The sequence below is a fragment of the Amblyomma mixtum genome, chromosome 9 (assembly GCF_055824585.1).
Source record: "Amblyomma mixtum isolate Tamu chromosome 9, ASM5582458v1, whole genome shotgun sequence".
In the NCBI taxonomy this organism is placed as follows: Eukaryota; Metazoa; Arthropoda; class Arachnida; order Ixodida; family Ixodidae; genus Amblyomma; species Amblyomma mixtum.
This window is the reverse complement of record NC_143020.1, coordinates 53,716,772-53,730,039: the sequence shown is the minus strand read 5'-3', so window position 1 is coordinate 53,730,039 and position 13,268 is coordinate 53,716,772. Positions and strand designations below refer to the sequence as shown.

General features: G+C 46.2%; 1 protein-coding gene across 2 annotated transcripts; it reads right to left on the bottom strand.

Moving 5' to 3' along the window:
* Positions 1-3,278: 3,278 nt before the first annotated feature.
* LOC149329036 (atlastin-1-like) lies at positions 3,279-13,012 on the bottom strand. Of its 2 annotated transcripts, none has more exons than XM_089562054.1 (5): positions 12,957-13,012; positions 8,461-8,533; positions 8,333-8,404; positions 6,475-6,624; positions 3,279-3,981 (listed from the first exon to the last, which is right to left on the bottom strand). In XM_089562054.1, exons 1-5 carry the CDS (start codon positions 12,977-12,979, stop codon positions 3,784-3,786), a joined length of 516 nt encoding a protein of 171 aa, XP_089418180.1. In that variant the 5' UTR covers positions 12,980-13,012; the 3' UTR covers positions 3,279-3,783. The 2 variants fall into 2 exon arrangements, with proteins under 2 accessions (XP_089418180.1, XP_089418181.1); XM_089562055.1 differs by having other exon boundaries at positions 3,856-5,477.
* Positions 13,013-13,268: the final 256 nt, after the last annotated feature.

Genomic DNA, 13,268 nt, shown 5'->3' with positions numbered 1-13,268 from the left:
GTTTTTATCTTTCCTTTGTTATCGCCGAATGATGCTGTGTTGTTTTTTTTTCGTTTCTTTTGTGTGTTGTTAGGTTGTTTGCCCCTCCTGCTTGGGCCACATAGGCGTGCAGTATTTTGAAATCAATAAATAAAATGCATCTCCAGCGCTCCAAATTTGCTGAAGGTAAGATTTCTGGTCCTGCCTCCTCCAGTGGGTAGGACTACCACGAATGTTACAGGAGTCCCACTGCGAGGCTTAGAAGCAAACCCCCTGGGCTCTAAACTTTTGACAAAGACTGTACCTCTCCGAGTTGAGTTGAAGCGATAAGAAGGCTATCAGGCACTCTACAGCACAATCTCTGGTGTAGGCACCCATAGCAAGAAAAGAGATTTCCTACAGCTCAAAGTAAGCTTCCAGTGTTACCTCTTAATTTGAGTGTCAGCGATAAATATTGCTCCGTGAGGTCGTTAAAAAAAGAAGGAACGGCTTTCCTGATCTCTTGGAGCGTAGCAAGTGTTTCCATGTCAGCGGCTAGCAATCTATCTTGGGTGTGTTCAAAGACACCGACAGTGAATGAGTTTTGAATCATTTGAGAGTCCGAAACGCAAGGTAAGATGTGATATATTCCTGGCTTTCCTAGAGATTTAAAAACGCTTACCGAAAACTCAGCGACGCTAGCTTCAAAATTAAGATGTGCAGACAGGTTTGAAGTCCTTGTTACATTTCGTAACCACCTGCTTTAGTTATTTTGTATAGTTCAATATTTCAACACAACATTTAATAACAATGCTTGAAAACGTAGTTGATCCTCTAGGGTAAGATTAATCATTAAATATGTCTCGGGCGTGGACAAGTGGTCAGTCCGAGCCATCTAGCTGCCGTTAACTTCATAGCCACTTTTTATTTTGCTTAAAAATTTCCCGGCGGCTACTTTACCCTTGAGGTCAAATACTGACATGCTTTTAAGGGCCTAAATTAATTAAAAAGCTTACGTGGTAAAATTTTTTTGGCACTGTTTCAAATTGATCGAGCACTTTACTATCATTTTTTAGCACTAAGGTACAAAGCTTTCCTCTGAGACTGCTTTGATTTCTGTCTTGGGTGTGTTTTTTCTTTCGAGTAAGCCCCTGGGATGCTTACAGCATGCATGGACAAACAATACAGTCAAAGGCCCAGTGGGTGCGCAGGCTGTAGTTTACAAACACGCCACCAGGGCGATGGAGTGAGAGCTATGCCGCACCCAACCATCATGAGTGAACCTGCTTCAAGAGTGAAACAGTTTTTCATATATTTTCGAGTATATCGAGCAGGTGCATGCCCAAGCAGTACGGATTATCGGCCCAATATCGGAAATGAATGGTTTCCCTGAGGTCCCTTGTAGTACCGGCCTGTGCCAATATATTTCCAGTATCGGGCGGATAAGCCACGCTGCTGGAGTGGCTATATTTTGCAGCCGAAAGCTTATTCACGTATAGCAGTGGACGGACCACACACTGTAGTTGCGGAGGGCAATAGTAGCGAAATTTATTTCATCAGCTACAGATGTACAGACACGAGAGACCCGTGCAGATAAACAATATCACGTACACTTTAAACAGAAAGGGGTAAAAAGGGGTAAACTGTCCTCTAGAGCACACCTCTAAAAGGACAGCTCACACCCTTCTTGCTCCAATATAGGCATATTAGTGTTTAGAGTGTAGACACACAGGTGACATTGGGGACGGAGCTCACAGTCAGGGTTGCCAGGTCCTAATCTCAAAAAATAGCCACGAAAATGATGAAAGTAGCCAAAAAAGTCGCCAATCTATGGCCACGGCCTCAAAAGTAGCCAGAATTGGCGCCAAGACACCACAAAAACGTCACCAGAGGCAGGAAATTTACAGTTTAAAGACAGAGGGCAACCTATGGGGCAACAGTGCTTGTAAACAACTTGGAAGCATAAGAGGTATTTATGACATGACTTGAAAAGTGACCAGAACAAATAATTTTCTCTTCGGCAGAGCAAATACTTTGTGTTCTTTTGACGCAGTCATAGTTATTAATGCGTGAGCATTAGAGGGGACATGTCGCGATTTCGTGATGGGTAAACAAAGTGAAGCCCTACGTGAAGCCCTTGTGAGTCCTAGGTGAAGGCGTACGTGGAACTCTAGGAGTGAAGCCCTGCCTACCAGATTATGAGTACTCTCCCCACCGTGGCTTGTGGAAGTTAAATTACTGGTTGGTTGAGACTGGCTGCTTGGGAAGAGCAACCTGGGCACAAGCCCCAACAATGGCAGCACCTGCCATCGCAGGGCAGTAGCGTATTAACCCCGCTAAAGTGTTCCCAATTTATCGACAACAAGGCAGGTACAACAGGATAATGGTGTTCATAAATAGCACTTCAAAAGTAGCCAAGTAGCCAAGCTCAAATTTTTGTCGCCAAGAGCTGTCAAAAGTAGCCAATTTGGCGCAAAGTAGCCATACCTGGCAACCCTTCTCACAGTACACTCACTGCTTTGAATCGCACAGAAAACAATATAGCTGGGGTGGCCTAGCTGGCCAAGCGAATCCCGAACAAAAATGAAGCATGAAATATGCGACTCGCTTTCGCTGTTCACGTCATAAACGCCGTACAGGTGTCCCCAACATCAAAAAGGAATATGGCATGTTGAAAATGTCATTATTCGTTCATGGCAAAACTATTTAGAACAAAGTAAGCACTGTGCTTCTCATTCATACTTCTGAAATATAATCATTGCCGGAATATCGATAATGTGTTCCCTCTCACAATGGAGCTTCCTTACGGCGACTTGACTGGTCTTGCGCAGCGGCCCACGCTGAGACAATCAGCTGAAGCGGCATATAAAACATTACCCGCTTTCCAGATGAATGGAAAGGCATGACCTGCATGCATTTTTATTCCGAGTAAAATTGGATTGTCTGGCTTCTAAAGCTATGTTGGTGATTGTTCGGCAGCGGTAGATTATTTGTAGCTAATGAATCTGGACTGAACGTCGGGATAAGTTTTCCCATCACATGATTAAAAAATTGCGATGTTGATGAGGACTGTAGTGCCTTGGGGGCGCCGTGATCACAGTCACAAAGTCGGTTGGCTTCCTTCGGCCCGCTGCTCGGCTTCTATGAGATAATATGATTGGGCAAACGGGTCCTTTAGCCTGCCTCGTGCAGACTCTTAAAATAAATACATTAGCCACCATCCATGTTAGCCAAGTCGCCCTTGCTCCATTAAAATGAGAGCATTAGCTTCATTATCATCGTAATCATCAAAAGAGGTGACAGCATGGAGGAAGGGTGACAGCGTATACTAGCCTCTGAGATCCGCGCATTAAGAATGCATTCGACGCCATTGCCGTTAGTTTGCGAAAACGGTGCGCGGTGGTGGTACCTGTCGCTGGTTTTTTAGTATTTTTTTAGAGCCGGATACAACTCAAGAATGAAGTGGGAAATGTCCCTCAAAAGAGGTCTTCCAGCCAATGGTGTTTACCGACTGTAATGACGTCACGGTTAATTCTATTGCACTTGCTGGCGTGACAACACTGAGGGCCGGCAGTTGCAAAGAAAATTAACCACAGATTACCAGGATTAACTAGATTACCCGCTACGTCGTGACAATCGGCCGACGCCATTGGATGGAGGGCCGCCTTTGGGGCACATTGGATGCTTCGTTCTTGAATTGCATCATACTAAAGCTGTTGGAGCTCTCAGTGGGAATACCCTCTTCGTCGTTACTGCGCTCTTAGCAATACACGGAGGTCAAGCTTAGTACTCAGTGTCCTTATAAATAGCAAGGAAAAGCCCGGCTTAGAATGTGTGCTTGGAAAGCAATGCTTTCGAACTAAATGGCGAATGAAGCCATTGGGCAGACAGTGTGAGGTTAGAGGCGACCTTGGAGCGACCAGAAGTCTCCTTCCCGTGTTGCGACAATGGACGCCGCTTTGCGGCGCGCCGTTCTCTCACGGAGTTGATGCGGGAGTACTTGGAGAACATCGTGTCAGTCGCCTGCAAGACAGCAACGCACGGAAAATATGTGTTGGCTTTCTTACTGATACCGCTGGTGCTGCACTTATCACGTGCCCGAGAAAACGCAGCCATTGCATGTACGCGCACCCTCTAGGTCGCATACTCGGTATGAAGAAAAAAAAAGTTATCTCCCAACCCTGCCACAGTGTTCGACTTAAGAGTGTCAGCTACAGGAGTTTCAAGTGTTTACATCGGTATGTGTACATCAAGTGTTTCCGGAAGGGATGTTTCCGCAAAGTTAACATTCCTTTTAAGGCACAAGCAGCGGCATCTATGGATTTTGTTTCCACTACTATTGCGATTTACAACCACCATCGCTATGTGTGGTGTATTTACTCGTTATATCAGTTAACAAATTTTATAAACGTATGCTTCACGACACGACGAATCGTCTGACACAAAAAATTCTTCCGCAATGGCCGCCTGAAGGTCCTCGGAATGCACGGTTTGGGGGCGGAAAGGTCGTCGTTGCGAATCCCACACACATTTTGGGCTTCATCAAAATTATCAATTTTGTCCTCGAGAATGTTCAAAGTCATTAGACACCACTTGGGACATTCTGCCTCAAACGGGTGTCCCCCAAATTTTATGCAAATGGTGGTCCCGGGGAGAGGAGACCCACTTCGATGGCCGCTACACTGGCACATATATAGCAGATAAAAAATATAGGTATCAGATGAGGCGCTACGCGTCCACTCTCGCTATACGATATAGTGTGGTCACGGGGTTATTGCTTTGGTCAATTTGACTTTCATTGCAAGAACTGGTTTGATTTGGTTTATGGGGTTTAACTTCCCAAAGCGACTCAGGCTATGAGAGACGCCGTAGTGAAGGGCTCCGGAAATTAACGCTCTTAAAACACACTGAAAGGCGAAGTTCAGAATTCCCAAGCTGTGTTTCACGACAGAGCCGTACTACATGCGATGTCAAGGATTCGGTAAACTCAGTTATGAAACCAAAATAGTCCCGTAGGGTCGTCACTACGTAGAGGCTGTCCTTCCCAACTCCACTGTAGGATTGAAATGTAGTGCAAAGCATGTGTGCGCATGTTCTATGAAAATGGTGTTGCTCATAAAACTTGTAGCTGCAGGGTTTAGGTGCACTGCTCAGTACCAAATTGGTATTTGTTTTCCTACCAACAGATATTTGTCCACGTCAATGCATATTATTCTATAAGGAAAAAAAACATATCTACATTTTCACATTCTAACGAAACCAGGAAGAAATGCAAGCTAAGCTAACGCACAGATAACGAGAAGAAAAGGAACGTTGCACGGAACTGCTGAAGCGAAGGCCATTTGGTGAAGTTAGAAGATACAATGACTTATTGTGAGCGCAGAGAAGGCAACGATGGAACTGATACACACTAGAACAAGGAGAAAAAAGAACTTGTCCATAAAGCTAAACGAAGTTGCTTTATGGCTTTCCCTGACGGAGCCGAAGCGGGCACACTCGGTGAACATTCTGCCGATCGCCTGCAACGCAGCACATGGAAGCACTGATTAGCTTTGTCGCGACAAATTCGAGTTCAGTATTCCTCCACAATACCCGAGAAATTTTGGGTGAAAGCGTAGGAAATGTCAATAATTTGTTGTGCCACAGTGATGAGAAGAATCGCGTTTTTGAAACTGAAAAAACTGATGGGGCTATCACTAGCCACCAGGTACAGATATCTGTTTACAAACAGGCAGGAAACTGCAATAGCGGTAAAAGTTAACGATTGTAACTATGCTAGCTGACTTTAACTAGTGAACATGACTCGCCTTCTTTTTGTCGTCTGCCACCTCTGGCATTATTATGCTGTAGAAACCATCCTGACACCTCACACACAGCGATTCTGGACGAAAGTATTTTTCAACTGGAAAGAGTTTATAGACGCAATTTTTTCATATGTTGGTAGATTTCACTATAACAATTAATACATCCGCATATCTTCCATCGGCAGCCTTGCATCTTTATGCCATGGACGTTTTTGCTGTTGACAAAAACTTTCCCCAAATGTTGCTTTTCTATGGCAGTCTTAAGTACTCTATGCGAACAATAAAAAAACTTTATAAGAAAGGTTTTGCGAGGCACCGCAAGAATATACCATTACCTTCAATATTTCCATAACAGTACCTTACAATATTCCAATTTTCGACATCTTTGTCCAAGATAGCTGGACTTGCAGTGTCCCGAAATCCTATTTTAAAATATTACCGGTGGACATGGCTGGAATACCTCCGTCCGCGTCTGTGTCTGTGTGCGTTCTTACTTTTTTACCATCAGCATTGCCCAGCTCAACTGAAGCAATTTTTAGCGTTACGTGTTATGTTGACAGCTTCTCTCCATGCATATACCAATACAGGATGTAGTGAAAGCTAAATGCGCCGCGCATGCTTCATCTTTCGACATTGAGCACAAGAATTTCCTCCTTGACTCACTCTGAAATAAGTGCAGATGAGAACACCCATGAGAGTGAGCCTCACCTACCTGAAGCAGCTTGGCCCTGTATTCGCCGGTTAGCCTTCTGCCGCCAACCTTGGAGGCTTCGTCGAACATCGACAGTGCGGCGCCGAGGTGCTCCCGGTGACGACTGGCGAGCACCTCGTGGTCCACGTATGGGGCGTGCACAGTGCACAGCTGCGGGCGACAACGGCCTGTATAAGTGCCGGCTCCCGTTTGTGCTGATATTTGACTACACCCGATAAGTGGTTAAGAAGGAAGAATCTTTTTTGTCTTTCAATATCTCCTCACACTGGCCTTTCCTAAAGACCTTTTAACGGGGTATACGAAGGTGTCATAGCACCTGGTTATTAAACTGCTGCGAACAGGTTCAGGCAGCTCGCTTTGTCGCTTCCACTCTACTTGCGCCAAGTATGCACAACAGCCCAGCAAGCAATATGGCAGCGCCCAGGGAGAGCTGAGTGAAAACGTCTGTAACCTAAAAAAATCATTCCCAGTGGTCACCGAAACTCCCATGGACATCTAGTGGACATCCAAAACGTCCACAGGACATCCAAGGGAGCTTATTGCCCACTGGGTTGCAGGTACGTGTTCTTGTTGCTTCCTTTGCGAGGTAGATACTCGCCGTGTGCAAAATGCTTTTCCGGGAGATTGCACGACCACCTCCTGCCTAGGACTGCGTTGTGTATATTCGCTTCATTTTGTCATAGGAGGGTCATTTTGATGCGGATTGATTTTACATCAAGAACTGTGTATACAACGTCCCCAAATGACGACACCCAGCATCTGCCTCGCGCTACCTTGTCTTCAGGCGTGGCTGGCGTTCACCCGTGACCACGCGAGCTCATCCTCGCATTTACGTGACCACCCCGCGCACGCTGGCCGCGCCTCGCGCATCGTGAGACTCGTTGTCATCGGGTTGGGGCCGCGCAGTTGTTGGACGCTGCCACACACTTCGGAAAGCCTGTCGGAGTTCATCATCATCATCATGATCAGCCTGACTACGCCCACTGCAGGGCAAAGGGCTCTCCCATGTCTCTCCAATTAACCCTGTCCTTTGTCAGTTGCGGCCACCGTATCCCAGCAAGCCCCTTAATCTCATCCGCCAACCTAACCTTCTGCCCCCCCCCCTCCTCCCCCTGCTGCGCTTGCCTCCTCTTGGTTAAGGAGCAGCGGTTATCTTGCCTTCGCACTCAATTTGGGGAGCACTTTCTTTCGACGTTAACGATACGAAGCGACAGAGTTAATGGTTATTTGCTACTTTCTTTCTTAATTAGTACCTCTTTAAAATTACACACTCGTTGGCGCACATAAGTAGGCATACTAGACCACGTGATACACCACAAGGCACATAAGGTCTCGCCTCAACAAACTTGAACGAACGTGACTCAATGAACCAGGGGTAGCCTGTCTGACCCGCAGCCCAAGAGTCATGGGTTCGATTCCCACCTAATTACCTCAATTTTCCTTTCCACGTAATTAAATGAATTTATTATCTTGCCTGTTGTAATGATACTGAAGTCATTCAATGACCTCATAATCACAATTTAACTCGTTTTAATCATCTTCATTCCACAGATCAGGGTGTGATGTCTCAACCCTATCCAGCAATCTTGAATTAGGGAGCTAGTGAGACTACACGCACAGTGTTTCATCCGAACACCCGCTGTAACCCTGTTGCGTTAAAAGATGCGGCAGCTGTCTTCGAGTGTGTTGTATATCAGGACAATACCGCGCAGGAAGGGATGAAAGGAAAATATGTTTTAAAAACCAACTTATACGCTTCTTCGCATTGAGTGCGAATTAAGCAGCACAGCAAAAAACGTAGTGAAATTTTTATTCTTCTTTGGCTAGGCTTTTCTGGAGCGCGTACGTAAGTACGTACCTCGTTCATAGAACGGACGTAATATTCGAAGGCGTCCACAGCCGCTATGGCGTTGCTTGGCACACCTTCCACCTGAAATCCAAGACCGCGTTAATGAAGCCTCTTGGATGCTCGCAGCTGGGGCTTACCTCGGCAGACGTTGCAGGGCATGGTAAGTTGTACCTCATGAAATCTTCCACGTACCTGTCTGGACAGGGTAGTCTGAAACACGGGCCAGAAAAGAAATAACCATGGTTCAACCCCGCTAACGTATAGAAGATGAGCGAAAGCTCTGTTAATGTAAGCACACGAAGGTAAGCGCATATGCCACAAGCTTTTATGTAGCGAACGGCGAGTCACGTGACTTCCGGCAGTTGCGAGAATGACGTCAGCTCCGCATACGCAGCTGTGGCGAGGCGCAGCGAGTCACGTGATTCGATAGTTGCGAGGCGAGCGAGCGCCTTCGGCTCGACGCACGGAGGTGTGGCGAGTCGCGTGGAATGTCGTCAGAGCCAAGCCATCACTCCCCCTTGTTTGAAGGTCAAATTTCGTAGCCAAAGGATTTTCAGCTTTGTACGGGAGGAGCCCAGCTTTCGCTCTATAAACAGCCGCTTAATCTCATTGTACGATGAGGAATCAATACTAACTGTTTCTCGAAAAGATTAGTACACTCTTGACACCCCGCATAACTGCCTCTGTCGCTGAGGAGCCACTGAACAAACACTAATAGCGGTAGTAGCTGACGAGTAATTGTACGGGTGTGTAGCTCAGTGTACTCTGCACCACGGTCTAGGACATGGCCTCCTGGTTGAATTCGGTCGTCCCCCAAGATGGCGGAGACCAGGGTATAGGGTGGCAGTAGCCCCGAACCAGCATAGTTGTCGATTTTTCGGCTGCGAAGTCGGGCTTGCGGACGGGACGATGAAGAGGCTAAACCGGGGGAACTATGATAACACAGCGAGCGCTACAAAATTAAGCACAGGGTTTCTCTGTGGTACCCGGTAGCCACAGCTAAAGTAGTGCGAGGTCGCGGTACCAGCCGGAGTGTGGTGACTTTCTGTAGGGGTGCTTTTTGTTGAGAGGGCTGGAGTAGTCGAGTAGCCGACTCTTAGATGTGAAGGTGGGTTTGAGGGAAGGGTGTTTTGAGGGTGCGGCGCTCTGTACCAACACCTGAGCTTCTGTCCGATGATTTTCGGATGCTTAAGGGTGACGACGGTTGACGTGGAAGCGGAGAACATTCGTAAGAAAGCTAGCGCTGTAAATTAAAAGAGGGAAAGACTGGCATACGCGTAGCTGTCACAGAGGATATCATGCGGCGATATCATGAAGGAATAAGCCACTTGAGGAAGAACCATTCTGTTTTGCCATATTTGCTGAACATTTGCAGTCTGTCTTCTGTCTACTGTTTACGCTTTGTGCACGACTACTGCAGTCCGCATCGAATTATGGCGTAGGTTTTTTTCTTGGCGGTGAGCACAGTAGATATTCGTAGGCTTCTCTGGTCAAGTAGTGGGTTAAGCCATCTTTTAATTCAGTGGGCTGAAATGAATCAATAGCTAGTGTAAAAGACCGGCTCTCATTGCACAGAGAGTGTTTGGTGATTGTAGAGCCATCTCCCCCTCACAAAGCTCATCACTGCAATAAAGTTCGATGCGAGCCGCGTATAGAGAACGGAGTTTTTGTGCCACGGAAACTGCATGCACATGGATTTGAACTTGTTTCTGTATTGGGTCAGCATAACTTACATTCCGCCATATGGCTTTCGTATGTAGGCGTACCTTTATGTATGCGTGTCATTTCATTTTTAAATGATCAATAAGTATTGCCTATGACGCAACGCAAAAGTAACCGGTTGATCTTATTAGGTGTTGGCCTCGCCGGGCACAGTAGAAGCGGTAAATTTAGCAACCAAAACAGCGAGTTCAAGCAAGCATTGCACATAACACCTTTGGGCACTTAAAAGCGACAGTTGTGCTATAGGGCTCCACAAAGAAGGAAAGGGCAATAGCCACAGGATTTAGCAGCGACATTACAGAAACTTGCTCTGTAGCAGTCAACCTTATAAAAAAGAAGTTGGTATAAAACTCAACACAGTAAAATAAAACGCTTATCACATATTTTCTGAAAAAAAAAAATACTCAAAATTGAATACATCCACATAGATTCCTTATAGATTAGATATGCTCCGTATCATTTCCATATAAGCTATAAAGGCAGCATAGGGAATTTTAGGAATGGCCCCGGCGCGGTGGCTTGGGGGTTACGGCACTCGGCTGCTCACCCGAAAGACGCGGGTTCGATCCCGGCCGCGGCGGCCGAATTTCGATGGAATACACAGGTTTCTTGAATTTCGATGAAATTCTAGAGGCCCGTGTACTTTGCGATGTCAGTTCACGTTAAAGAACTTCAGTTGGTCGAAATTCCCCGAGCCCCTCACTTCGGCGTCCCTCACAGTCTGAGTCGCTTTGGGGCGTTAAACTCCAATAAACTAAACCAAACCAAGCCAAACCGAATTTTAGGAATGGTAATACACAATAGTTTCGCAGGAAATTCTCTTTCGTTGCATATGTAGGGCTGCCTGGGCTATTTGTGCGATTAGTCCGACTTGAACAGACTCCACGAGGTTACAGTCTACTCGGTCGGCTTCAGACTAGAACCCAGTCACTTATCTGCTGCCCTTGGAAATTCAGCCGTTTTTCATTAATCTGACAAAAGAAATTTTAGCAAAAAAAGACTCAGAGCGTGCTTCCAGCAGCTCTACTCTCACACTAAGATAACTAATAACGCGTCATTAGAATTTTCCTTGCGCAAGAGTTTCGTTCACGCACAGCGCATTAATGTCAGTTGCGAGAGACTAATTTTCCAAAACAGCTCGTTGGACCCCTCTTCACTTTAGCCGTATATGCACCTTCCTAGCGATACACGAGACCTTTCGAAGGAGGAGACCACTCGCCTGTATAGCCGCCATTACCTACGCGCCCTTACAAATTTTTTTTTAGACAGTCTATACTATGGACTTGATAGACAAATCCTAGAGAGCAGTCTATAGGCAATACAAATGCTATAGCCAGTTCATAGACAATCTATAGATTTATGGGCATACACTTTTAATAGACTTTTGTGTAGAGACAGTGTGTAGATTATGAATACACAAAAAGGAATATTTATAGGAAGGCAATAGAGTCTACAAGAACTCTATAGACGGTATATAGACCATTTTTATAAGGGCGCCGCCATATGTGCACAAGTTTCTGTGCCGCATCTCCTTTGTGCTTTAACTGTGTCGTTGTAGGTTAAATTGGGGATTTCCTTCTATTGAGCCCATGGTTTTGCTATGAACCTCGGATGTGCGCAACCTGACTAGGTGAAGCGCGCAACGGGACCGCGTCGCTCATGTTACGTGTCCTGAGAGTCCATGAACGAGACGCATGCGTTAGGAAAGCTGCTTTGGGAGTTCTCTGTAGACGCTTGCCATCGGAGCCAGTGAAGAAAGGTATTGTTCATTTCTTTTTACTATGAGACACAGGCAGAACCACTGCTCACACGATTCAGCTGATGCTAATTTTTTCGGGAGCTTAACATCACCACGATAAAGAAAACTGTTCATAAAAAAACTCTGCTATGAGAAACACCCCAATATATAACCACAGCAAAGCAAAAAAAAAAAGGGGGGGGGGGGGACAACGGTCAGACAGTGGTCCAGCAGGATGAAAAGTTGGGTGAGTTGGAAGCTGTTCATGACGAAACAGGCGGCGCAAACAAAACGGAGACAAAAAAGAAGACTCGTCCTGTTGTCGTCTTTCCTTGCCTCCGTTTTGTTCGCGCCCCTTTTTCATCACATACAGTGGTCCTTTTTTGACCTGCTGCCATTAATTTGCAGCATTAAAAAAGCCCCAAGCTTTTCTCGACCGTCTTCACACCTCATTGAAAGCCAGGCCCACAACCGGCCTACAAACCATACTCAATCGAATGATTTGGAATGGGTCCTTAGCAGCACCCTTGGCAAATTCAATTTCAAATTTCCGTTTTTAGTAGTGGCCCGGTTTTTTGATTCATCTATTCTGTGTATTTGTGAGTCAACTTTAACATTCCATTTGTGCCCATTTGAAAGTCTATTCTAATCCATAGCCTCAACCTCTGTCCAAGAATACTTTTCCGCGGCACCCTCAGCTTTTGTCAGCACGTTGTTGTTTTTTTTATAGAGGGGGGAGGGGGGTCCTGGTTATCAGCATTACACAATAACCAGGCCATCTCAAGGAACACGTGGTGAAGTAGGACAACTTACTCTGTCGAGCTCCCGCTACCCATGGCCTGAAGTAGGACAACTTACTCTGTCGAGCTCCCGCTACCCATGGCCTGAAGTAGGACAACTTACTCTGTCGAGCTCCCGCTACCCATGGCCTGAAGTAGGACAACTTACTCTGTCGAGCTCCCGCTACCCATGGCCTGAAGTAGGACAACTTACTCTGTCGAGCTCCCGCTACCCATGGCCTGAAGTAGGACAACTTACTCTGTCGAGCTCCCGCTACCCATGGCCTGAAGTAGGACAACTTACTCTGTCGAGCTCCCGCTACCCATGGCCTGAAGTAGGACAACTTACTCTGTCGAGCTCCCGCTACCCATGGCCTGAAGTAGGACAACTTACTCTGTCGAGCTCCCGCTACCCATGGCCTGACGCTTGGCTTCAGCAGTTGGTGCTTTGTCAGCTGCAGGGCGTTCTCCAGTGATCCGTCTCCTTGTGCTGCTGACTCAATGCCAGTTACTTCCGTCGAACAAGACATTCCATGTTGTCCGCCGTCTGAAATACAAGAAGACGTTTTATTTTTCTTGACGGGATGAAAAACGTAGGGTGCCAAAAGGAAAAACATGCACGAATTGAAAAAAAAAAGAATTAACTTGATTTCAAAAAATTTATTTCACTATTTACATGGTAAGAACTCTTCGGCAAAAAGCTGAA